The sequence below is a fragment of the Oncorhynchus keta genome, chromosome 6, assembly GCF_023373465.1.
Source record: "Oncorhynchus keta strain PuntledgeMale-10-30-2019 chromosome 6, Oket_V2, whole genome shotgun sequence".
NCBI classification, from domain to species: domain Eukaryota; kingdom Metazoa; phylum Chordata; class Actinopteri; order Salmoniformes; family Salmonidae; genus Oncorhynchus; species Oncorhynchus keta.
In genome coordinates, this window is record NC_068426.1 from 15,792,749 (window position 1) to 15,819,121 (window position 26,373).

General features: G+C 39.5%; 2 protein-coding genes and 1 long non-coding RNA gene across 10 annotated transcripts; 2 read left to right on the plus strand and 1 right to left on the minus strand.

Annotated features, from left to right (window-relative positions):
* The first annotated feature begins 219 nt into the window (after positions 1–219).
* On the plus strand, positions 220–7,396 carry xrra1 (X-ray radiation resistance associated 1). 2 transcript variants are annotated; one of them, XM_035761362.2, is made up of 17 exons: positions 220–469; positions 631–809; positions 961–1,032; positions 1,177–1,249; positions 1,360–1,457; positions 3,298–3,446; positions 3,850–3,951; positions 4,107–4,285; positions 4,373–4,425; positions 4,545–4,667; positions 4,748–4,841; positions 5,378–5,496; positions 5,711–6,010; positions 6,124–6,289; positions 6,405–6,520; positions 6,671–6,776; positions 6,882–7,396. In XM_035761362.2, exons 1-17 carry the CDS (start codon positions 376–378, stop codon positions 7,034–7,036), a joined length of 2,178 nt encoding a protein of 725 aa, XP_035617255.1. In that variant the 5' UTR covers positions 220–375; the 3' UTR covers positions 7,037–7,396. The 2 variants fall into 2 exon arrangements, with proteins under 2 accessions (XP_035617255.1, XP_035617256.1); XM_035761363.2 differs by lacking the exon at positions 961–1,032.
* Positions 7,397–7,600: 204 nt separating this feature from the next.
* LOC118374881 (uncharacterized) lies at positions 7,601–13,104 on the plus strand. 7 transcript variants are annotated; one of them, XR_004823695.2, is made up of 7 exons: positions 7,601–7,699; positions 9,516–9,632; positions 9,864–10,044; positions 10,500–10,591; positions 10,706–10,807; positions 10,929–11,004; positions 11,236–13,104. It is a non-coding gene; the product is annotated as an uncharacterized LOC118374881 (long non-coding RNA). The 7 variants fall into 7 exon arrangements; XR_008139059.1 differs by having other exon boundaries at positions 10,500–10,807; XR_004823694.2 differs by having other exon boundaries at positions 10,706–11,004.
* Positions 13,105–19,473: 6,369 nt separating this feature from the next.
* LOC118374869 (chordin-like protein 2) lies at positions 19,474–25,716 on the minus strand. Its single transcript, XM_035761344.2, has 11 exons — positions 25,541–25,716; positions 24,834–24,946; positions 24,466–24,559; positions 24,074–24,219; positions 23,263–23,356; positions 23,107–23,168; positions 22,696–22,864; positions 22,309–22,497; positions 22,025–22,207; positions 21,813–21,905; positions 19,474–21,437 (listed from the first exon to the last, which is right to left on the minus strand). Exons 1-11 carry the CDS (start codon positions 25,614–25,616, stop codon positions 21,304–21,306), a joined length of 1,353 nt encoding a protein of 450 aa, XP_035617237.1. The 5' UTR covers positions 25,617–25,716; the 3' UTR covers positions 19,474–21,303.
* Between the last annotated feature and the right edge of the window lie 657 nt (positions 25,717–26,373).

Below are 26,373 nucleotides of genomic sequence, written 5' to 3' on the forward strand. Positions count from 1 at the left end.
TTTTGTTGCAAATTTGCACATTTCCATTTGGAGTAAACGTGTCTGTTGCTAAACGTTTTGCAACATAATTGTTGTAATGAATACACCCATGTTGTGTGAAAGTCAGTGGCGGCAAAAGAGACCAAAACATTCTATACTGCCAACAGCTGGAGGGAATGTAGTCCCGACTTGTTGACGTGTTGCTAGGATACCGGAGTCTTGACTGATTGGATGTTTATCCATGTACGCACATCATGAAAATTGTGATTTTTTTCATGTCTGGCTGGTAAATTAACAGTTTTGGTAAAATAGGTCAATTTGGGCTGTAAATTGTGTAAATAATCTGGATAGCTCTCAACAAAAAGGTACTTGCTGTAGATGTAACAGTGGACGTTAATGGCTGCAGCCGGACTCTACAAATTAGATGTGGGAGACAGTTACCCCGCTAATTGTTTTCCAATCCGACCATTGTTTCATCAACGAAAAAACGGTATGAATTCACCACTCTATAACAGCAATAGTATTATTCACTGTTCACTGTAGTCTTATCACTTCACTGATAGGCATATCGAATGGCATTTGATTAATCTATCCAAGACTGTCTGGAATAAAATAATTCAGCATGGTGCTTGTTTTCTGTTGATTCGTTAGGGGCTGGTCACTGGCTGGTTGCTCACAGAAATGCAGTGGAACATAAATACAAAAATACACGAACTAAGAAATCAGAGGGAAACAGTTTTGCCTCAAACTCAATTGTGTCTGAGTGCACACGGGCTGAAGAGTGTGCGACATCAGATATTCCTGGCTATACATTGGATGCTCCTCTCCTGGTAAGCAAAGAACACATTTGGTTTACAACTCTTTTTCAGAAAATCGCAAACCCATGCAGTAAACAATGAACAATGTATCTATGAAATAATATATTTAATCTCACTTTTAATAAAAATAACTATTTAGAGATTGTTTTATATTGCCTTGTAGTTGTCATTGCATTGTGTGGACAAGCCATCTGACCTGTGCTCTGTTGACATCAGTGAACAGAGATTGAATTTGGTAAGATTTGCTCTTTGAGCGATTCATTCAATTTAGTGTTGGATGAATTCAAACACTCTTAATTCCAATGGGAGATAGTTTATAGGTAGACACATAGCTTCATAAAGTTCAGTAATGTTTGACGTTTTTGTCTTTCTTCAACAGATCAATACAGAAGATTTCCTGGATTTTGAGAATGTTGCTTATGTCAACGCATCTGACAACAGTCTTACCATAGGTATATCATGTAATTATGTGTTTTTATTTATTATTTAACATCTTATACATAAATGTTCATTTAAACAGAATAGAAAAGTAACAAACAACAAAAATGATTTTCTGTTTCAGAGCCTTTTGGTAAATTCCCCTCCCTGAGGGAACTTGAGCTATCCTTGAATGGCCTCTGCAATGTGACACTCAATGCGGAAGATTTCCCTCACCTGGAGGTAAAATGACACTATGGTTCTACAATACCCTGTAGTCTCATACAGTGCCTTGCGAAAGTATTCGGCCCCCTTGAACTTTGCGACCTTTTGCCACATTTCAGGCTTCCAACATAAAGATATAAAACTGTATTTTTTTTGTGAAGAATCAACAACAAGTGGGACACAATCATGAAGTGGAACGACATTTATTGGATATTTCAAACTTTTTTAACAAATCAAAAACTGAAGAATTGGGCGTGCAGAATTATTCAGCCCCCTTAAGTTAATACTTTGTAGCGCCACCTTTTGCTGCGATTACAGCTGTAAGTCGCTTGGGGTATGTCTCTTATCAGTTTTGCACATCGAGAGACTGAAATGTTTTCCCATTCCTCCTTGCAAAACAGCTCGAGCTCAGTGAGGTTGGATGGAGAGCATTTGTGAACAGCAGTTTTCAGTTCTTTCCACAGATTCTCGATTGGATTCAGGTCTGGACTTTGACTTGGCCATTCTAACACCTGGATATGTTTATTTTTGAACCATTCCATTGTAGATTTTGCTTTATGTTTTGGATCATTGTCTTGTTGGAAGAAAAATCTCCATCCCAGTCTCAGGTCTTTTGCAGACTCCATCAGGTTTTCTTCCAGAATGGTCCTGTATTTGGCTCCATCCATCTTCCCATTAATTTTAACCATCTTCCCTGTCCCTGCTGAAGAAAAGCAGGCCCAAACCATGATGCTGCCACCACCATGTTTGACAGTAGGGATGGTGTGTTCAGAGTGATGAGGTGTGTTGCTTTTACGCCAAACATAACGTTTTGCATTGTTGCCAAAAAGTTCAATTTTGGTTTCATCTGACCAGAGCACCTTCTTCCACATGTTTGGTGTGTCTCCCAGGTGGCTTGTGGCAAACTTTAAACAACACTTTTTATGGATATCTTTAAGAAATGGCTTTCTTCTTGCCACTCTTCCATAAAGGTCAGATTTGTGCAATATACGACTGATTGTTGTCCTATGGACAGAGTCTCCCACCTCAGCTGTAGATCTCTGCAGTTCATCCAGAGTGATCATGGGCCTCTTGGCTGCATCTCTGATCAGTTTTCTCCTTGTATGAGCTGAACGTTTAGAGGGACGGCCAGGTCTTGGTAGATTTGCAGTGGTCTGATACTCCTTCCATTTCAATATTATCGCTTGCACAGTGCTCCTTGGGATGTTTAAAGCTTGGGAAATCTTTTTGTATCCAAATCCGGCTTTAAACTTCTTCACAACAGTATCTCGGACCTGCCTGGTGTGTTCCTCGTTCTTCATGATGCTCTCTGCACTTTTAACGGACCTCTGAGACTATCACAGTGCAGGTGCATTTATACGGAGACTTGATTACACACAGGTGGATTGTATTTATCATCATTAGTCATTTAGGTCAACATTAGATCATTCAGAGATCCTCACTGAACTTCTGGAGAGAGTTTGCTGCACTGAAAGTAAAGGGGCTGAATAATTTTGCACGCCCAATTTTTCAGTTTTTGATTTGTTGAAAAAGTTTGAAATATCCAATAAATGTCGTTCCACTTCGTGATTGTGTCCCACTTGTTGTTGATTCTTCACAAAAAAATACAGTTTTATATCTTTATTTTTGAAGCCTGAAATGTGGCAAAAGGTCGCAAAGTTCAAGGGGGCCGAATACTTTCGCAAGGCACTGTAATTAACATGTTGGCAAAGTTATATTGGAAAGGCAGATACATTCATTGTTTAAGCCAGATGTTTTAAGATGTTCTAATTGAATCACTACACTGACTTGGATTGAGAAGGAATTACCTTCATCTCTCCCAACTAAATTATGTTTAACTGTATTTCATGTGGCACAGGTGTTGGATTTGTCTTACAACAATTTGTCTGGTGATGACATTATGTCCATTGGTCTACTTCCCTGTCTGAAAGTCCTTCATCTCACCGGGAATCAACTTCAGTTTCTTCCTCCCAACCTGGCAGCCCCTCCCCATGGCCCCTCACAATGGTAAGTTTATGTTACTGGAATCAAATTGTTTTTATTGTAAATAGTCAACTTTTTACTGTAGGTAGGTGCAGTTTTCTGGTTTAGTTCACCCAGTCATTGATGAAATATTCCTACTCAACAGGGTTTAACGACAGGAATGAAATGAGTGGCTTCCTGTTGTGCAAGTGTTCAGAAACGTGGCTCTTGTTAATTGTTATCTGCTTAAAGTTTATGGTGTAGTACCCTACATTCCATTAGGTGGCAGTATAGAATTACAAAGAAGAGAGATTTACATTCTGTCTCTTTATGCAAGTTTGCACTGAATACCTGCAAACAGTGATGGACAATACACACTTAAAGTAATTTTATGACATTTTATGAAAGTATGTGGAATAATAAGATAATATTTCCTCCTACTGAATAGTGCAAAGGATAATGGCATGCGATTTCAAACTCTTGAAGTGCTGATGCTAGATGACAATAAGCTGTCCTCTGGTGTCTTCAGCAGCCTTGCCAACCTGAAAAGGTCAGTCATTGTTTATAAAGTTACTATTTTTACTGTCCACAGTATGGTAAATTAAGAAAATACTCCAATACATTACAGTGCATAATACACACCTACCTGTATACCTACTGTATATATCTGTAAACTTCCATAGCAATATGGCATGTCCATTTTAGGCTACAGCATTTAAACCTGCAAGGGAATCGTATCTCAGAGGTACCAGAGGTGTTGCCGAGGAACCTGCAACAGAAGGGATATCTGCAACATCAGCAGGTGTTTCACAAACAAAATTGTGACCTACAGGACCTCAGGAATCACCATGTCTTTGAGGGGTTAGAGACTGAATACATGAATGGTTGGTATACTATATTTTTAAAATAACGTAGCTGGCTTGTACACTTCTTTGGACAATATTCATGTGTTTACTATTTGTTAAATCTAGCTGTCTCCGGTGTTCCGAAACACCAGCATGAACATATCAAGAACAGTTCAGAGGTACAAAGTTGTTATGGTGATTTGTATCACTTCTTTGTGCTTTTATTACTTCTTCATACTCTATAACACTAACACTTGCAACTTATTGCTCTTTTTTCTGCATGTTCTTTCTATTATAGGATGAGTGTGGTCAATCCAAAAACGATTCCCCCATTCGCATATCCCTTGACACTGAGGAATTTTCTGGAGCATACGGTTTGCCACTACCAGAGCTTTGTTTCCTCAATCTGGCTGACAACAAGGTCTGTAAATTGTCTGAATATATTTGGGAAGACTATACTGTGAGTAAGTGGAGTCACTTGTGTCTCATTATTGCCTCTAGATTGTTGAGGAAGAAGCACTGTTGTCTGTGGCCCTGTTTCCTATGCTCAGTGAGATTGTTATTCACTCCAACCCACTGACCACACAGAGAAGTGGTATGTTGACTCTCTATATTTATTTGAAGCCTTTATTAGATATGAATTTGAGCTTTTGTTAAATAATCTATTTAAGTATGAACACAGACATTTTATTAAAGTTCCAATGCAGCCATTTGAATCTCAATATCAAATAATTTAATATGGTAAAAAAATAACCAAAAATAGCTTCTTGGCAAAGAGCAATTTCTCAAGCAACATTTTTGCTAGGACTGTCTGGGAGTGGTCTGAGTGGGTTGGGGAAAAATGAAAACTAGCTGTTGGCAGAGAGGTTTGGAACTCTCTTTCTTATTGGCTAATTTACCGCCTGGTGATGTCACCAGGAAAGCCAATACTCCATCCCACCAAAACAGGCTACAATTTCAGGCGGTCTTTTCAAACAGCTGTTACACTAAAACGGCATTTATCAGAATTTTCATAAATTCACAGTATTGTTCCTAACTCATAGAGTGGAAATATATATAAAATACAGGAAATAAAGTGTTTGATTGCACTGGGCCTTTAACTTTTTTTTCTTGTCATTTCTTTCCATCCAGGTGACCCACCACTTCTGACATACTTTCTCCAGGAAAGGTTGGGTATTAGAATTAGGCGCAAAAAGACATCAGAAGTTGTGAAGCCCCCTTTGATATTATGTATTGACTCAAAACGAAAGGTTTGAATGCAATATTCTTAATCCATATTTCAGCATAGCACATACTCATTTAACTAGGAAGTAAGATATAACTGCACATTTTTGACTGCACTGTCTTACTTTTCATTTCAATATTTTTCAAACTCAATGCATCTTACATCATTCGGGTCTAACAGAGACTAACTTTTGATTTTGAAACTAATTGAGGAACATTCATATTTATCTTTTTCTTCAGGTAAAAAACAAAATCCCAAAGGTAACAAAGGTGCCTTTATTGATTCTCCTTGAAGAACCTTCTAGTCCTGCCTTACTTGATCCTGGCTCTCTGGAGGAGAAGCATGTTGAAGGTCACTGTACAAATCCTCTCTCAGTAGAGAGAAAGTCAACAGAAAAGTCTGGCCGCTCCTCACACGCAATGGATGAGGAAAATAAACAGGAATCCATGGGAACTGCTCATAGAGTCGAGGCAATAGAGGATGCAATAGAATCATCAGATGATACCTTCCAACATGGAGAGTCATTCTTTGTGACACAGGTGATTTGCATGGTCTCTTTCATGATATTCCGGAGGACAGTTATTTGCTTTGGTTGAACATGCCAATGTACAGTATGGTGACATGAGTATAATAGTTAACTTGTTATTCTCAGGTGACAGATTTACATGATGAATCTGAATACCATCTGCTATCTGACGAGACAGAAGAAGTCAAAGAGATCGAGGAGAAAAATGAGTCAAATGCAATTCCAGGAAAATTCAGAGGCTTTGAATTGCTATTGGATGCCAAACCAGATCCAGACATGGTGGAGCCTGTTGGTGAGGAGGACCCTTTTATGAATTATTTAAGTCGGATTTTCCTACGAGTCAACGGGATTGTGGGCAATTTCAATGCTGCACTCCCTTAAGTAATGTAATCTTATGTGTTCTACAGGACTACAACACACTGTGAGAATGTTGGAACAAAAACTCAAGAATCTCCTAGTTTACAGAGATTCCAAACCTAACCTTGATTGCCTGCAGAAGCCATATGAAGTGAAGGAGAAAAAGGTGAGCTATGTGAATAACATTCGAAGCACATGTCTACTAGTGAAAATGTCATATGATCTGATCTGTCACGTGTTATCTGCTTCAACCTGTTGAGTTGTGTGTCAGTCATCCATATTTAATCATAAAACAACAACAACCTTTAATTCTCAGATTGGAAATCTACCATCTCTGAGACCAAGAAAGCAGAGAGGAGAAAGAGTTGAAGAGATGCTCATACAAATAAACGAGAGGAAAACAATCAGCGAAATCCCTCTAAGTACTAAACCTCTTTTTATTGTCATCAATAACATGGGAAGTGAATATCTATCTATCTATTACATGTCATATTATTTGTTAAGTATGTAATCCTGTTCTTTCATAGCTAACGTCTTAGAAGGCAAGGGCGTCTTCAAGGATGAGTATGAAGAGGCTTTGACTTTGCTGAGGGATATGAAGAAAAGGTACAAGATGGTTCACATGAAGGCAGTGGAGCAAGCAACACATATTGAGTATGAGAGGACCACCAACCACAAGTAGAGATTCACAAACTCTAGTACTTTCATGAAGCATGAACATTAAACAATCAACCAAACACTCTTCTTCCAATTTAGGTGAAGAGAATGATCAGAGAATGATCAGCTATTGAGTTTATTTAGCCCATCTATGAGAACTGTTAATGAGAACTGACAACTGTTAACTGTTCATGTATAACATAATGTGTATGTATAACATTATCATCATGCATTTGTTTGTCTTTCATTATTAAATAGCTCTGTTTCAACTTTATTCAACCTTGACAAGAAGGTGACAGTGGATCTTGCAAATTGAGGCACTGTCACCCAGGCTCATGGCAGTTTTGTATTTCAGTGGGGTATCAATAAAATCTGTTTTAATAAATTAGTTGGTAAAACAATCTAACAAGGTGCCAATGTGATATGGGGTGACCTGTCATCACTTCAACTTTGTGTGTCGCTATGATTCTGTACAAATACTATACAACAGACCCTGAAAGCGTGATACTCTTGAACATATCCCACGCAAACACTCATGACAGGAAGTAAATAAAGGACCGTAAGTGACGTCGGTATATTCCCGCCTGAAACGGAGGCAAAAGAGCTATTGAATAGATAGCAACATACATTGGACAATGGATGACCTTTGGATAATATTGATGAATTTGTCAACGACCAGAATAAAATCGTAAGTCACTTAGCTAACTAATCTATCTCGACCGATCCAACTAGCTGTTCGAGTCAGCTACCTGACTGCTCAGGCTAGCTACGCTAGATAGCTATTACTTGCCCACCTTGCTATTGTCGAATGATGCAGTGTAGTTTTAAGACCGCATCAGGTCCCGAAATTGTGTGAATACACAGTCGGTTGGGGGAAACTTCGAGCAGTATTCCTTCCTAGAAGATAGGAATATAACATACCAGATCGAGCTTGCAAGTCTCAGGGTAAACTACATAAATTGGGTAGGAACTAGAAGCACAAACATTTCGCTACACTCGCATTAAAATCTGCTAACCTTGTGTATGTGACCAATACAATTTGATTTGTATGGATCCCACAGATCTCAGTTGACAAGACTTTGTTTTAAACTGTGTGCTAACAGGTGACATACAAATGGCTGAGTCTCACTCTTGGGGTCCATGTCAACTTAACCAAGCAATGTGTATCCAGATCCAACCTCCTAAACTGCCTTTTACAACCGAGTCCATCATGATGTGTATATTTCAGAATGCTATATATATATATATTTTTTTTTTTATTATTATTTTTTCACCTTTATTTAACCAGGTAGGCAAGTTGAGAACAAGTTCTCATTTACAATTGCTACCTGGCCAAGATAAAGCAAAGCAGTTCGACAGATACAACGACACAGAGTTACACATGGAGTAAAACAAACATAGTCAATAATACAGTATAAACAAGTCTATATACAATGTGAGCAAATGAGGTGAGAAGGGAGGTAAAGGCAACAAAGGCCATGGTGGCAAAGTAAATACAATATAGCAAGTAAAACACTGGAATGGTAGTTTTGTAATGGAAGAATGTGCAAAGTAGAAATAAAAATAATGGGGTGCAAAATTAATTAATTAATTAAATACAGTTGGGAAAGAGGTAGTTGTTTGGGCTAAATTATAGGTGGGCTATGTACAGGTGCAGTAATCTGTAAAATGCTCTGACAGTTGGTGCTTAAAGCTAGTGGTGCTTAAAGTAAAGTTTTTGTAGTTCGTTCCAGTCATTCGCAGCAGAGAACTGGAAGGAGAGGCGGCCAAAGAAAGAATTGGTTTTGGGGGTGACTAGAGAGATATACCTGCTGGAGCGTGTGCTACAGGTGGGAGATGCTATGGTGACCAGCGAGCTGAGATAAGGGGGGACTTTACCTAGCAGGGTCTTGTAGATGACATGGAGCCAGTGGGTTTGGCGACGAGTATGAAGCGAGGGCCAGCCAACGAGAGCGGACAGGTCGCAATGGTGGGTAGTATATGGGGCTTTGGTGACAAAACGGATTGCACTGTGATAGACTGCATCCAATTTGTTGAGTAGGGTATTGGAGGCTATTTTGTAAATGACATCCCCAAAGTCGAGGATTGGTAGGATGGTCAGTTTTACATCATTTATATCATTACCTGGACCGCAAGGGGAACGAAAGCTCAGCTCTGCTCCATGCAACCGACCTTGTGTCTGGCAAGTTTGTCAAGAATGATACCACGGTAAGAGAACAAGCCAAAATGCCCAATTTCATTCACCATGCCCCTACATAACTCGACATTAAACAGTAGGCCCATTTGGAAACAACGTTGGACATAGGATTCTTGCTTTGTTTTGGTATGTCTGAGTTTGTACATAGGTTATTTTTCAATGCTTTTTTCCCCTTAAGTGTCACAAGGTTTCATTAGTGCAAGAGGATCAGTTGGAGGGTAAATGACCAGTTCACCTGCCTCCTTTCCTAACTCCATCTAGATGAATATGAAGTGTTGTGAATGTATAAATGTCATGTGTTGTGAAGTCGAAGCAGAGCCTGACCGTCAGTGTACAGTGTTCAGACGGCAGTGCTGAAAGACAGTGGTCCCCTGTACAGTGCGGATTATGATGCTGTGAAAGAGAACCTAAGGAACTGCAGCAGGTATATCTGTCTTCACACTTCTTACTTGACTCAGTCAAAATAATAGATTGAGAAATTGCTGTTAAATATGAAGTTTGGTGAGGTATTTATCAGAACATACCAATCCTATGAGTAACTTCTTTGGGAATCAAGCAACCAGTGAGTTTTTCAACATTCACATATCATATATGGGGATATCGTTCTATAATTTCACATGTAAATACTGCACTATTGTCCTTTACATCTCTTAAGATAAATAAATCCTGTATGTCCGCCACATCTGGCTTACATCTGACAAATCCATCAAGGAAGAGGTAGAAGCAGCCCATATGTCCTCTTCAGTGGATGAGAAGCCCTCAAGCCCAGTCCCTAAAGCAGAGACTCCTGTCAAGGAGGAACTACCAAAAGGTGCTGTGGTTGAGAAAGATATTAGGTGTGTATTATTAACTCTTGTAGGAGTCCTTGTATGAATATACAACTTGTGTCATAATTAAAAATACCATGGGCACTGCAGTGATTATAAGAGGAAGTATTTGTTTGACACAGGGCTTGTATAATATATTAGAACCAGTGATGAATCTTAAGGATTTTGGTCACCATCCAGCCGGGCTAGTAGACAGTTTTTTTTTTTCCTAGCCTGGGTCTTATTCGTATGCAAAGTCTGTGCCGAGCGATACTTGTAAAAAATAAATAATAATAATTCACTGGCCACCGGGCTAGTTGGCACATGTTCTACTAGCCCAGTCTGAAAAGTGCTAGCGGGCTAGCTTAACTTCCATCCCTGCTCAGAACCAACATCTCGCAGAAACCTTGTCATCTTGGTGAACGGTGAGTATTTTGAATGGCATTTCCAGAATATGCTTTAACAGAATATTTTCCTTTCAGTAGTAAGAGCAAGCGTCTTGACCATTCCGATAGTGAAGAGAAGAACAGGCGTCAGAGGATAAAGAAGCCCCAGTCAGACAGTACTGATGATGAGGGTAAGATGAGCTGTAAAGGGAGGGCATGCTTATTGCTCAGGCTCCCCTCGACATTCACACTGGACTTCAGAGTTCAACTGTTTCATGGTTAATAACAGAACTATTCTATGTTAGTTATTCCAGATTCTCCTCCAAGGTTGCAAGACCAGAGGGGCCCATCACCAAGCCTTCTGAATCAAAAAAAGAAATAACCTTTTTTCTATTTTTCATTCAGATGTAAGCGTTCACATTTTATTTATTTAAGTACTAAACTGTTGAAGTTGCAGGATATAATTTAGTAAGACTTTTTTATTTATTTTTTATCACCAATTTGTAATGATCGTTATCTACCTATCAGTCCATGTAGGAGCTTTCGGATTGTAAGAGGAGACCTGTCTTGAAACCGCGCACCTTTTTGGATGAGGGGTGCATTGGTAAAATATTTTTTTGTGTTTTTTTTTCTATTAAACTTTTTCTTGTAAACATTTTGCTTAAGTATAACGCCTCTGACATACACATGACGCCTATTTCTTCTCCTTGAAGTTTGTCTGTTAAAGCTAAGATGAGAGATGGAGAGATAGAGAGAGAGATATATATATATATATATATCTCAATGTCTTAATGATGTCTCATCTCAAAACCATTTTAAACTGTCTACCTTCCAGTGACTGAGAAATGCTATGAGAGTGAATCCTACTCTGAGAAAGAGGATGACTTTAAGGCAAGTAAACCATCCCAGATGAATCCAGACCTACCAATACCATCAACTGGCAAGAAAGGGGAGGAGAAGAGAAGGAAGAATGTTGCAGCCTCTAATAAATCAACTAAGCAGGCTTCTATTATGGGATTCTTTCAAAAGAAATGACCGACATACTCGCAATGTACTGAACACAGAAGATTAACATCCATTTTGAGGGACTTGAGGCCCTGGTGGAGAGAATCTAGACTGACGCACATTATCAAATGTCCCGGCAACATTTGGAAGAATGCTGTCATTTTTTTCCCTATTTTAAAAAAACAAACAATTTTTTAATATATTTCCACATTACTGTATATGATAAAGTGGCATAAATATATCCACAACACATTGTAAAGTACCGTCAGAGCTAGTTGACCATTGCCATGTTATTGTAGCACTTATTTTGTGGGTTTGAAATTGGTTACAATTCTGCAAGTATTGAAGGGTTCATACTGTGGGGAACCAGAACAGATTCTGAACAGCCGCAGTACGGCACGCTCTTTCCAGCGGGGCTATACATTTGGGTGAGGTTTTTTTCTCACCTGAGGAGCCTCGTTTCACTGCCAAAAATCATATTAAACCATCTAGTATTCAGTGAAATAACACCATGTCAAATATAGGTAGCCATATCAAATAATTAACATCCAATCACATTAACCCTTAATCTCTCCTGGGAATTCCACTAATGGTCCGTATGTAGCTGCTGCTCATGTTGGTATCTGTACTGATGGTGCAAAAGACATGACGGAGACATTGGAGTAGTAACGAGTATGCAAGCAGTTGCTCCCGACGTCACTTGGGTACACTGCAGCATCTACCGAGAGGCTCTTGCTGCCAAGGGAATGCCTGACAGATTGAAAGACGTTTTGGACACTACAGTGAAAATGGTTAACTTTGTTAAAGCAAGGCCCCTGAACTCTCGTATTTTCTGCACTATGCAATGATATGGGCAGCGACCATGTAACGCTTTTACAACATACAGAAGTGCGCTGGTTATTAAGGGGAAAAGTAGTGACACGTTTTTTAAAATTGAGAGACGAGCTTAGAGTTTTCTTTACTGACCATAATTTTCACTTGTCTGACCTCTTGCATGATGAGTTTCTTACACGACTGGCCTATTTGGGTGATTACAGGGACTCTCCACAACTATATTCAATGTGCGGGACAAAATTGAGGCTATGATTAAGAAGTTGGAGCTCTTCTCTGTCTCCATTAACAAGGACAACACACAGGTCTTTACATCAATGTATGATATTTTGTGTGCAAATGAACTCAAGCTTACGGACAATGTCAAATGTGATATAGCGAAGCACCTGAGTAAATTGGGTGTGCAATTACGGAGGTACTTTTCTGAAGCGGATGACACAAACAACTGGATTGGTTATCCCTTTCATACCCTGCCTCCAGTCCACTTACCGATATCTGAACAAGAGAGCCTCATCGAAATTGCAACAAGCGGTTCTGTGAAAATAGATTTTTATCAGAAGCCAATGGCAGATTTCTGGATTGGGCTGCGCTCAGAGTATCCTGCCTTGGCAAATAGAGCTTTTAAGACACTGATGCCCTTTGCAACCATGTACCTATGTGAGAGTGGATTCTCGGCCCTCACTAGCATGAAAACCAAGTACAGGCACAGACTGTGTGGAAAATGATGTAAGACTGAGACTCTCCAATACCACCCAACATTGCAGAGTTATGTGCATCCTTTCAAGCACACCCTTCTCATTAACCTGTGGTGAGTTATTCACAATTTTCGATTAAAAAATAAGGTTTTATATGTAAGATGGTTAAATAAAGAGCAAAATTATTGATTATTATTATTTGTGCCCTGGTCCTATAAGAGCTCTTTGTCACTTCCCACGAGCTGGGTTGTGACAAAAACTCACACTCATTCTTCTGTTTAATACATTTATTGTATAGTGTGTGTGTGTGGCAGGCTTACAATGATGGCAAAAAAACAACATTTGAGAGTGTGCTGACCCTGGTGCTTAGAGGGGGTACAGCTGACCCTGGTGCTTAGAGGGGGTACAGCTGACCCTGGTGCTTAGAGGGGATACGCAGCTGGAGGTTGAATGTTTGAAGGGGTACCGGACTATAATGTTTGGGAACCACTGGTGTAGAAAACACAGCGGTGGCCTTTTAGATGCATCGTATCTTTGAGTAATAGGTTTGCTTCCTATGGTTTTGACATGCATGATATCACTTTGGAACAATGAGGCACTCAGGTTATGTTTGATACACAATGGTCTGCCTTTGGCAGGGCTTAACTCTGGAAGCACACTTTGGAATCAACTGGTGTCTGATCCTGTGCCACAGCCGTGTTATTGCTTGCCGCACGGCTTGCAACGTCCCTTGATGCAGGATAGTACCCTGCCCCTTTGACAGGCTTATCAATTGAAACTGTCTCTGAATTTCACAGGACCAGATGAAATGACATTCATGTGCTTTGGGAATGTATGTTTGGATTCATTTCATCAATCAACAGTTACCAAATCTGAACTGACCCCAATCTTACTTTAGGTGCTCTGGGTCAAGAGCATGAAAGTCGTCTTATTTTAGATGCCAACCTAAGGCATTACACATTTGTAATATATCATATTAGTGAATAATAAAATAACACATTGCGTGTGCCATGCCGTAAGGAGAGTTGCTTTCATGAGTAAAAGGCAACTGTTGAGCAAACCCATGCAATGGAAAAACAGGCCATGGATGGTCTAAACTGAGGCAGGGTTCCCTCTCCATGACTTGGCTATGCAATGAGGGAACATGATAAACTGTTTCCAGGTTTCTTCAAAGGTACATTCATGTGAGGGAGGGCTGGGAGATTCATACACTATCACACACAGCAGGAAAGAACTCTTTACGAGAGGATGGGGCATGCAGGTATGTGGACTAATGAATCTTTGTTTTTTGGTACATAAAACAAAACAGTCAAAATCCCTGCATCTAGACTGATAAAAGTGATACTCAAAGAAACACGGTGAAAGCTGTGAACAAAACAAATTAAACCAGGCAAATAAAAGTGAAAACACAATGACTTATTTGCAGATCTGAAGTTTCCGAACCCAACAACAGCACAACATCAAATATACTCTACGGAGTCTAGAAGCCTATAGCATTATGTATTATTAAAAACGGACAGGCTGAGACTTTATGATTGAAACTCAATTCAAGGAAATAAATTAAAACACCGTATCAGTCAGCTGTGCGTTTGCTAAAGGAGGGACATTATTTCACAAATTTCAGAATTAGTTATACAATCAGCGTAGATTAAAGATCTCTACTGTGTAACATACAGTCAATTACAAAGTACTCCGACTCTGTAATTGTGGTTTAGTGTTGCCACACCACCTGAATGTGCACTCACTGCCCATCCCTTGATCACTGCCCATCCCTTGATCACTGCCCATCTCTTGATCACTGCCCATCCCTTGATCACTGCCCATCTCTTGATCACTGCCCATCTCTTGATCACTGCCCATCTCTTGATCACTGCCCATCCCTTGATCACTGCCCATCTCTTGATCACTGCCCATCTCTTGATCACTGCCCATCCCTTGATCACTGTCCATCCCTTGATCACTGTCCATCCCTTGATCACTGTCCATCCCTTGATCACTGCCCATCCCTTGATCACTGCCCATCTCTTGATCACTGCCCATCCCTTGATCACTGCCCATCCCTTGATCACTGTCCATCCCTTGATCACTGCCCATCCCTTGATCACTGTCCATCCCTTGATCACTGCCCATCCCTTGATCACTGCCCATCCCTTGATCACTGCCCATCTCTTGATCACTGCCCATCTCTTGATCACTGTCCATCCCTTGATCACTGCCCATCCCTTGATCACTGCCCATCCCTTGATCACTGCCCATCTCTTGATCACTGCCCATCTCTTGATCACTGTCCATCCCTTGATCACTGTCCATCCCTTGATCACTGCCCATCCCTTGATCACTGCCCATCCCTTGATCACTGCCCATCCCTTGATCACTGCCCATCTCTTGATCACTGCCCATCTCTTGATCACTGTCCATCCCTTGATCACTGTCCATCCCTTGATCACTGCCCATCTCTTGTTCTTTCCACATATTGGTTTCTCTGTCCATCCCTTGTTCTGTCCTTCTCCTTGATTGCATGGTCTTGCCCACCGTACGATTTAAATTATATTCCAGCTAGGCAGATGTGGAATGCACTTTAAAACCCAGGTGGAATAAATCAGTGGGCATTTAAAAAAATATATCAAGTGATTCCACATTACTATATTCAAACAGACCTTCAGCACTGGATTTCTTCCCAGTCTCTGAATACATTAGATATGGTGTGGTCTGTGGTAAGCATGCGCAGGCCATGCACATTCCTTCTGCAGTCTTAATTCTCTGTCAATAATCACATAAAACAACTAACATACATTACATTCATATTCTAACAAGCAGAAATACATGTTGAAATCAGAAGATAATATGGCATGGTAAATTACCTGCACATTTTACCTGCACATTTTAGTTAGAAGTGTTATTAAAAAACACTTGCCTGTAGAAAAACATCTATGATTGATTTCATGCATAGAAATAATAAATATTGTTGAGTTGCGTTTAAATACTATCTGTCATCATCACATGAAATCCTATGATTTACCGAGTACATCTGGAGGTTGTTAGACGGTTAATTGCCATCCTGTTTGTTTTAATGTATAAAATAATGTTTGCGGTTATATTTATGTTTATTTTAGGTCCGCAGAAAACCATAAGTATGCAGTTATCTCAAGGTAAAGCATGCTGTAATAGATCTACATCTACAATGTGAAGACATACTCCACTATACAAATACAGCACACATTTGACTACTGGTACAGCCACTGCTCAACCTCTTGATACAATTGACTAAATTGTAAAGGCACCTATTGCCAGTAATCCTTATCGAACAGATCTCTCTCTCTCTGATTCTAGATGTTAGAGAAACATGTGGTTGTGAATTGCGTTTGAGAAAAACAGTTTGAGAGAAAAAAAGTTTTTGTTCTTGTCTATTTTGAGTTCTTGTCCGGATTAATATCAACAAACAACTTTAAAGGCAAATAAACATTCACTTGTAATTTACTTTTATAATCCCTTTCTTTCTCTTCTTGAAAAACTCTTCAAAAGAAAATGATTAATTGAAAACAGGTTTTTACACATGCTCTTAGGACTTGGTGATGTAATAGAACCTGGCTCTGCTCTCTGTCCAAAAGAAAACATAGGCAGACATAGCTGGGAAAGGCAATGAGGAGTCTGAGGATCTTAAGGAATTTATATCCTCGGGTCAATTTCAGTGTATCTGGGTGCGCCAGTATCTCCACATCTGTCTTAATCGTTGCAATCAAGCCTGAGAGATGTTTAGATACAACTGTTGTTTTGGATCATAAATTGAGGCCTAACAGTAGGAGAATACTACTGTGTGGGGAGGCTGAAACAGTTCATTTGGCTCTGAGGCCAAGCAGCTGATTACCTCACCAACACTCCTCATTAATCAATGTGCCAAATGAGTTTATTCAAGATTGGCCCCATTCATCATAGTCTTTTTGATGCACAAGTATACTTAGAAACTGTAGCACACACTTAACATGAAATCATAGGGAGAGTGATTGAATGGTCCATAATTGTACATTTGTTGTCAGTTTTTCTCTTGAACAATAATAATTTCAGCGACGAACAAAAATATTCCTGTGAAACGTGGTCTTGGTTTATCAATCATGCCTCCATCACAAGCATGTGTTTAAAAATGTGAACCTCTAACAGTGGGGTTCAGGAAAGAGGGTGTAATGACTGAAGTGTTTATGACATGAATCCCAGTATTGTCCATATTTTCTTGGCACTGCCCAGATCATCAGCTGAAATGATCAGGGCCAACTTAATTAAGGAAAGGGGTAGGGTGTAAAAAACAGTGCCCTTAATAGATTTCGGAAGTATTTTGATGAAGCAAAAACTCAGGGGTTCTCTTGAACACCTTAATCAGCTATGAAAGCAAACACATCTATCAGACTTAATTAACTTAACACAATTTGGCTCCCTTTGAATCAAAAGACTGCTTGATTGATTTTCAATGCTTCAGTTCCTCACAAACACTGTTTCTGTGAGGCACCATAATTATGGTGTAGAAGCCTAGGGACAGATATTTCTAATATTTATTTAGTTTGCTCACCTCACCTGCCTCCATCTACTGCAACTAACGGCTCGCTGTAGCCCGTTATCCACAGGAAATGGCTACATTTTGGATAATAAGTTGTACAGTAGGCCCATAGACTGTAGCTATCTTGTAGCATACAATAATATATTGTTGCTACTCACACGTTGAGACACTTTTCAATAACACTACAGATGTAATTACAGTATTGTAGTAAATATTCTTACTCCGATTCAAACCCTTAATGTACTTGAAATGGTGAGGTTTCTTCAATTCTGGGAGAATTCCCTGGTCTGACATATTCTCTAACAATGGGCAGCAGCAGGGTTGAGTAGACATGCTCCTACAGAGAGCTGACCCCACTACCTGATTTATACCCACTGACTGCCCCCAGCTGTTACTATTGCCTGAGCCAAGACTAAGCATGCATAGCTGAATTGGCCAAATGCTACTTAGAGGGAATTTGAAACGTTCCCCTCCAAAAAATTAACAGACCATATAAATGCTGAAAAGTTTCAAGATTTTCCACCAGCAATAAAATATAGAACTTTGAGGTATAAAAATGTCAATGTGACAAAAACTTTCAGCCCCACCACCCCTGTTCACTACCTGACCTGCCACAATAAGGGAGTCTGTACATTGCGTTATTATCCGGGATCAAGTTACTTCCTCTAAATATAACACTGCATTCTGGCATATAGCAAATACTTTCTCATTCATCAATTTGGAAGAGAAATAATATGTGTTTTTTTTTATGGAGAAATGGAAAGAGGCACATCTACCTCCTTTATGGAAGAGGACCACCTTGAACCTCTCAAAAGAAGATATTGCCAGGAACTGTCAAGTCCAACAGCCTGTAGAAATAAGTCACAGCTTCATTGTAAAACTATTAAGGTCTACAACTGAGGGGCTTCTGTTTCAAAATATTTTGTCAGGCCTTTAGTGAGAGATGGGCAGCAATGTCTGGCGCAATGTGTGAAGCCAACACAATGAGTCATTGTAGCTGTGAAGGGAGAGAGTGGACTGTTGGGGTTCACAGATGAGGGATATTAGTCACAAGTCTGTGCACCGTTCCCATATCGACAGGACTCGGTGTATGGCTCTTGTTTACTGCAATGAAAATGGCACAGGGACAAATGGGCTTATCTTACACCTGTTGACCTAAACAAGCCTTTTGACAAGCTGTTCACAGGGCAGCTCAACTCAAAGGCGAACATGGATTTCAGATGATGTGATCATAAGCCAGCTTCTCAATGTGTGTAGAACAGTAATGACATGCTATCTCATTGTGTGTAGAACAGCAATGACATGCTATCTCATTGTGTGTAGAACAGTAATGACATGCTATCTCAATGTGTGTAGAACAGTAATGACAGGCTATATCATTGTGTGTAGAACAGTAATGACATGCTATCTCATTGTGTGTAGAACAGTAATGACATGCTATCTCAGTGTGTGTAGAACAGTAATGACATGCTATCTCATTGTGTGTAGAACAGCAATGACATGCTATCTCATTGTGTGTAGAACAGTAATGACATGCTATCTCAATGTGTGTAGAACAGTAATGACATGCTATCTCATTGTGTGTAGAACAGTAATGACATGCTATTTCATTGTGTGTAGAACAGTAATGACATGCTATCTCAGCATGTCATTACTGTTCTACACACACTGAGATAGCATGTCATTACTGTTCTACACACAATGAGATAGCATGTCATTACTGTTCTACACACACTATCTCATTGTGTGTAGAACAGTAGTGACATGCTATCTCATTGTGTGTAGAACAGTAGTGACATGCTATCTCATTGTGTGTAGAACAGTATTGACAGGCTATCTCATTGTGTGTAGAACAGTAGTGACATGCTATCTCATTGTGTGTAGAACAGTATTGACAGGCTATCTCATTGTGTGTAGAACAGTAGTGACATACTATCTCATTAATGTTTCATAATAGTTATTTGATGTGATAGAAGAACACTCCAATAATATCCTACATTTTTAAAGACCAAGGATTTATTTTTCTTGGGTTTGGTGTATTGTACATACGGCAAATCATCTAATTGTGTCTAACTATTTGACAAGCATGTTACTGTTGTGCTCTATCCCAGTGTGTTCCAAACCTGGTCCTTGGGCCCCCCCTGGGTGTACGTTTAGTTTTTTGCCCTAGCACTACACAGCTGATTCAAATCATCAAAGATTGATGATGAGTTTGTTATTTGAATCAACTGTGTAGTACTAGGGCAAAAAACGAAATGTGTACCTGAGGGGCAACACTGAGTTTGAGAAACCATGCTCTATACCTTTTTTTAAAGACTGGGTCCTCCATCAACAGTATTCTTATTTTTCAATATTATTCCTCCCTGAGCCCTCTCTTCTTCTTCAGTTCTCTGTATTGGAAAATGTTGGTGTCCTTCCAACTCATGACCTACATTTATATCAAATTAACAGAGCTCTATTGTTGTGCTCATCCTGTTAGGCCATTACAACCCTTGAGAAAACAAACTATAGCACTGGAGCACAAATCCAAATTACAGGCACAATTCATAAAGGAGAAATTCCCCTGGTCCGACTGGGTTCACTGGAGGGTAGTCCAAGGAATAACAACAGCCTGATTTGTGCAGGAATTCTTGCCTCAGGTAGAGCTCAACTATATCATATTTTTGGTTGGCTCCAACTTTTAGCCTTGTCAATCACGTGCAAGAATGCCTTGCCACTGTGCAAAGGGAAGAAAGATGCATCAAGTACTGAAATCACACATAATCCTATGGAAACTTAGTCTGTAGAAAACTGGCCAAACATAATGATAAACACCTCCGAGAACATAATAGAAAGTAGATCCAGCAAACCAATGTAGCCACTCTTATGAAAGAATAGATACAACTGCTGTTGCAGGGAAATACTGATGCCCAGATATCAAACCCACATTTTCTGAGGAAAGCCCTATATGTACACTGCCCTACCAGCAAAAAGGCAGTAACTGCTCATAGTGTGGAACTGAGAAAAATTGTTTTTATTTACCTTGGTTTCACAGTAACTTTATGCAGTAACTGCTAACATGACCCCCATTTTCTCTAAAACACCATACAATAGAGGCAGGATACTTGTCCACATGTTTAAGCATGTATTTAATGTAGAAAAATGACATTAACTCATTTTCAACCAAATGAGCAGTTACTGCCTTTTTGCTTGGTAGGGCAGTATAGCCCAATGAACTGAAGCCATGGCGTCTCAGGCAAGGACCTTCCAGTACACACTCAAATGTCTACAGAATGTACAAACAAACATGTCAAACAAACCAATGTTGTACGCTCTGCCTCAAAATGACATCTGTTAGCATATTTGTATTTACAATAAATATGTTAATGAATATTTCTCGGCATACAATTTCAAACAGCAGTATTTAGCAGAACAGTAAAGTGATTGTAAATATGGTCTACTCTATAAAGGTGTTATTGCCAGATGGCTGTCTAATTTGCCCAGTGTATTTTTCTATTATGTACACCTGTATTTTTTAGATAATACTGTTTTTACTGTATTCCAGTATGCCAGAAAACAAAAATTAGATACAACTGTAATTCATTTAAAGTATTTTTTCCATTTTGGTTCCTTCTACTACCAAATGCTACCAACAATGTTGACAATTCTGCTGACTAATTGTTACTGAGAATATGGAACATCACATTGTAATGAGTTATGATGACATTTAAAAAATAAACAAAAGCTTGTTATTCTATAACCAATAAGCAGTGCTATGTTTCATGTTTAATGAAATGCATATGAATGCTGTGCATTTTCCATTGATGTCAAAGTCAGGGGATGGGAGTTAAGAAGAGCACAGGCTTTCTAGCTGGTCTGGGTACAAGAACTTCACTACCTCCCTGATACCATCCTCACAGGTCCTGGTCTTGGGAAATTCCTTTTGGTTGTCTTCTTCATCCTTGAATCTTTTCCAAGTCTCTGTGTAAAAAGAACAAAGAATTGACATGTTGCCATCCAAAAGCAGACAAAAAGCGTACAAATCCATAACTTTTTTTCCCTCAGCAGGAAACAAGATGGTCACTGACAAGAGGAAGCATCCATTTTTTAATCAGTTGAAATGAAATGAAATTTCCTTTGGTCTACAATATGTCTGGTTGGTCTATGACCTTATGTCTAGAAATGGATTGAGCTATATTGCCTAACAATTCAGATTGTCAAAACAATGGAAAAGCTTTACTTAAAAGAAACTAAAGTATTACAAGATTTATACCTAGAGAACTTTTAAATTACCGGAAAATAAAGGTATGCATACAAAAACAACAAAAAAAACACAAAAAACATGGATAAACTCACCTTCATCCAATGTCGCCAGTAAAGTGTAGTTATCTGGATTATCTAGAAGATCTTTCTTCAGAACTTCCCCAGTTTCCATTAATTGTAAAACTTCTGGGAAAAGTGAAAATACATATTGGGTGACATTCTGAATAGTTAGGTAATCCACAGCTGTAGCTTTGTTATTAACACTGCCATGCTAGTGCCCTCTAATACTTCCCCCCTCCTATTACCTCCTACTGTCTTCCATACTTGCACTTCAACTTCAGCAGTCCCTTGTCTTTCAATAGCAATTATCCTAACTGTGTCCTCTGTGTGAACCTTTGACGATGGCTTAACTTTGTACACCAAGAGGTTGTTATTGTCATGTCCAAGATTCATGTAACAGTCAGTCCTGTTGCTCTCAGCATTATGTTCTAGGGGCAGAAATCAGAGAGATTAAAAATGTATATTATTCAAAACCTATGGTTAAACTAATTTTCGGAAGTGCATTGTAAATTCTGCTGAGCTACAGTACCTGGACAAATCTTGCAGCATTTCCCCACGGTTTTAACGGGATGTTGGCATGGATACTGGCTGGGACATGAGAGGCGTTTGCAGTCCTGTATGCCATCCTTACAGGTGCACAAAATGCACTCCAGGACCTTCCCCAGGACCGGGTGCCACACATCACCATGAGAGTAGGTGTTGCCGCTGTACTGACATGCTGAGAGAAATAGGAACAAACAATCACGGAGCTGTAAGAGTTAGAATACATTGACTGCTCAATGACCAGGTAAGTGACTCCCTATTCTAGGCCATGAAAATAGTACTACTATTAATAGGATAAGAAGAAGAAGAAGAAAAAGATGAATAGCATTAATTAATATGATTAATTATTGTAGGGCTATCATTTAACTCTCACCCTTCTGGTGCTTTTTCTGCAGCAGGAAATTCACAGTGGTCTCTGCAGCACCTTTGAAGTGGAGCTTGGGCAGGCTCAGGCCTCTGGGAGTACCCCTGACAGTGGATGGAGTAGAGCGGACAGACCGCCCTCGGAACTGCTCTCCAGCACACTGGTCCACTGAATGCCTCTTGTGTATTCACAGAGACAAATAGACACAGTTATTATGGGGTTATTTTGGATGTATGTGCAGCTCCGATGCCAGTGAGTTGGAACCCCTCCTACTCCAGGTAAACTTGATTTACATGCCCCACAAATGAAGATTCAATATTAGTTGTTGTCTTCTCTGCAAATGTGTGGTGTTTTGGATGTTACGGTTTGACAAATCTACAAGACTAAAACCCATCAATGAATTAACAGAAAGCCACCTACAACGCCTCGGTTCAGCTGTTGGCCTACATCCTCCACCGATGAGTACCCATTAATGCCACCATCTAATCAAAGACAAATGAAGAGGATATACATTGACTTTGATAACAATAGAAAGTAGGGTGAAAATCTGCTGTGGTAAGAAACATATGTGATCACCTTTGCACACCAGACAGCAGGTATCTGGGAATGAGACTGGTGAGGAGCAGGTCAGCGGCTGGCAAGTTTTCAGAGCACAGAAAATATTTCCATTCTAAAAGCGAATGTGGAAGAAAGCCAAAGGTGAAGGAAGAACAGAAGTGATTGTAGACATTGCCAGCCGTAGCTTTTTGGGTGCCCTAAGCTAAATGTTGTTTCGGGGCCCCCAACTCGCGAGCAAAACATTTTAGTGGCTTCCCTCTTAACGACAGAGAGATCTTTTTTTTTACAAGTTAATTTCCTGCAATTCTACACATTTTGCCATGGTGCGGAGATAGAAATGTGCAGTTTTAAAGCCAATACATTTTTGCTGTTTTAAAGCTAATTTCTTGCAGTTCTACACACTTTGCCATGTTAATATGATATCTGAGTGAGAGTGACTAACAAAACCAATGGATAGAAATGTGGGCACATACCCTTTCTTGCCCGGTCGATAATTCAACCATGATTACTACTAGTTTAGATAGTTGACTAGACTAACATACCAATCTGAAAATGTTTTGCTGACATGGGCTAATTGAGTGATTGTCAGTGACTGAAATAACAAGAAGAAAACTGCTGATGCACAACCAAATTTCAAAATTGCACCTTGTGTATTCTACTATTCTAACTCTCAACAATAAGTTGAGACCAAACTGAGTTCCTAAAATTAAAAAAAAAAGTTGCTTACTGCCAGTATTATGGCTGAGACATGAGGAAAAACTTCCAGTTACGTTCTCAGAGTGATGAGGTTTACACCATAAACTAGAGGAAGAGAGAGAGTGTGACTTACTGAACATGTGCACATGACACACTGGTTGGTTTGTCGAGATGGGAAGAGGTCATGGTTGGCAAAGGTCTCCCCTGGTTGGTAGAAAGTTCCATTATACCTGCAGGACTTCACTGGGGCTCTCAAGCCTGCTGGGATCCTAGGCTCATCTGAGCAGATAATGAATGGTAAGCACAAGATGAATAAGTGAATGCCAAAGCAGGATGTTTTTGTTTTACACACCTCTAGCCTTTTTTCCCCCAAGGATAGAACTGGTGTATGCAATTGAAGTCCTGTGACTAGACATGGCATAAAAGCACACAGGTACTACTTTACCAAATGGTGTCATAGAAATGATTAAATAACTTTATTGTACTGCCTGTGTGTGCTTATTGTATGAGAATGCTTGATCCTACCTGTACAGCGAGGGCAGCACTGCTGAGAGTCAGTCACTGGGTTGTCACACCGCAGAGTAGGACACTTAATTGTGTTACATTTCACATGGCCTGTCTATGAGGGAAACATTACATGGTTTACGGGCATACCTTGAAATCCCACCCACCAGAACCCTTTAAAGCAACTGCCAATAGGATGTATAGCCAGTAGCCTAAATCCTATTTGCACACAGTAGCCTACAATCCAATACTCAGATTTTGACAGTTTGATACAGTAGAGTATAGGGCAGTGTTGGGCTTCTTTTGGTACACTTGTACATGGTTTCATATTAGGTGACAGATGTGACAAAACTGACTAATGATGTACTCTAATTCTATGAGTACAGTACCTCAGTGCAGGAACAGCGCATACAAAACATGAAACCAAAGGGTTCCAGATAAGGATGCCAGCTGTCTCCAGGACTGTATGTTTTCTCCTTGAAAGAACAGAACACTGCAGACACTGGGTGAAAAAAAATGGAAAGTAAAGATGGAAGGTAAGATGGAAAGTTATTTTAGCAGTAGAAGCACTTTAATATGAAGCAAAGCTGGAATTTTCATAAACAGAAAACGAAAGAGACTAATCTAATAAAAAATTATCTTCCATGGCTCACAAACCTGTCAGAGTAATAACTGCTAATATCTTCTGGCAAAAAAACACGTGGAATAAATCAGTATACCATCATAATTGATGTTATGTGGTTATATAATTAATGTTGTGGTTATATAATTAATACATTTCAACCGGAATTAGCACAATTGAATACTAAATACAGTTTAATACTAAATACAGTTTAATACTACACTGACCTTATAGACAGGCTAGAAATACACACCGCATAAACTTGCCAAATATTTTTTTTTTTTAAAGTTGGTTGGAACAATGATGAAATCCAGAAAAGGAAAAAAATAACATAAACCCATGTTTAATCGCCAGTTGTGAGTAGTTGTAGTGTATACCTATAGTAAAACTCTTCGTTTGATTTGAGCTACAGGCGCATTTCATCAATTGTGGATAACGGTTTAACTTTAGATTTGCAGAGAAAGTCTGTCCTACCTTTTCTTGCTCTTATAACATCCGAAGCACAACCAACGAACAAACAGATGCTAATTAATAAGAATATATGCTTCATGTTGGAGGATAAATCCTTGTCAATATGAAATGAAATAGCAGCAACTGCGACAGCAAACCCCAGGACAGTGTGAAACTCCCCATAAAATCACGAATTTATTCTTGGTTTTCATCGAAGGCGCCTCCTACAGGAAGAATAAGCCAATTTATAAACTGGGTGAAGTGAATGATGTGATGTCAAAGAAAATGGAATGAATAAGTCTAAGTTTGTTGTTTGTCAAGTAGGCCTATAGTAGGAATAAAGCATATAGATATTGTCAAATAACTTATTGGAGGCAGAACATATTAATGTCTCTCAAATGCACAGTAGCCCCAACATAAACAGTATAACACCCTGCTAGATATGTCAGTGTCTAGCAAATTCACACTGGCTATCTACTCCGATTTCAGAGCACTCTCGTCTGTGTGCCAGAGCGCAGAATAACTTATTCATTTACAAACACTTAAACCCCGTTGAATATAGCCGGTGTCAGTAAACGTCGGCAAAAAAAAAACAATTAAATTGTCAACAGCAGTTAGTCACCAACGCTCTGGACAACATAACACCCTAACCAACTCAGCTAGGGCGAGTAAAATGGTCAGAATGAGATTCTCTCATTTGTGTCTGGAAGTAGAGCAAACTAGCCACTGTTAGCTTGGGTGCTTGACTGCCGTTGTGAGGTCAGAACGCTCGATCAACCCTACTCCTCGGCTAGAACACTCAATTTACGAACACCCAGAGCACACTCTGACACTCCAGATTGAACACACCCGCTAAT

Excerpts from the sequence above, each read along its gene's own strand:
- xrra1 (XM_035761362.2), top strand. The coding sequence starts at position 376 with ATGGCTGCAGCCGGACTCTACAAATTAGATGTGGGAGACAGTTACCCC. Across the intron at positions 810-960 it reads CATTGGATGCTCCTCTCCTG|TTGTCATTGCATTGTGTGGA; the intron begins GTAAGCAAAGAA and ends ATTGCCTTGTAG. Across the intron at positions 6,290-6,404 it reads AGACATGGTGGAGCCTGTTG|GACTACAACACACTGTGAGA; the intron begins GTGAGGAGGACC and ends TGTGTTCTACAG.
- LOC118374869 (XM_035761344.2), bottom strand. The coding sequence starts at position 25,616 with ATGAAGCATATATTCTTATTAATTAGCATCTGTTTGTTCGTTGGTTGT. Across the intron at positions 24,220-24,465 it reads GTGCTGCCCTCGCTGTACAG|ATGAGCCTAGGATCCCAGCA; the intron begins GTAGGATCAAGC and ends TTATCTGCTCAG. Across the intron at positions 22,208-22,308 it reads ATGCTGCAAGATTTGTCCAG|AACATAATGCTGAGAGCAAC; the intron begins GTACTGTAGCTC and ends TTCTGCCCCTAG.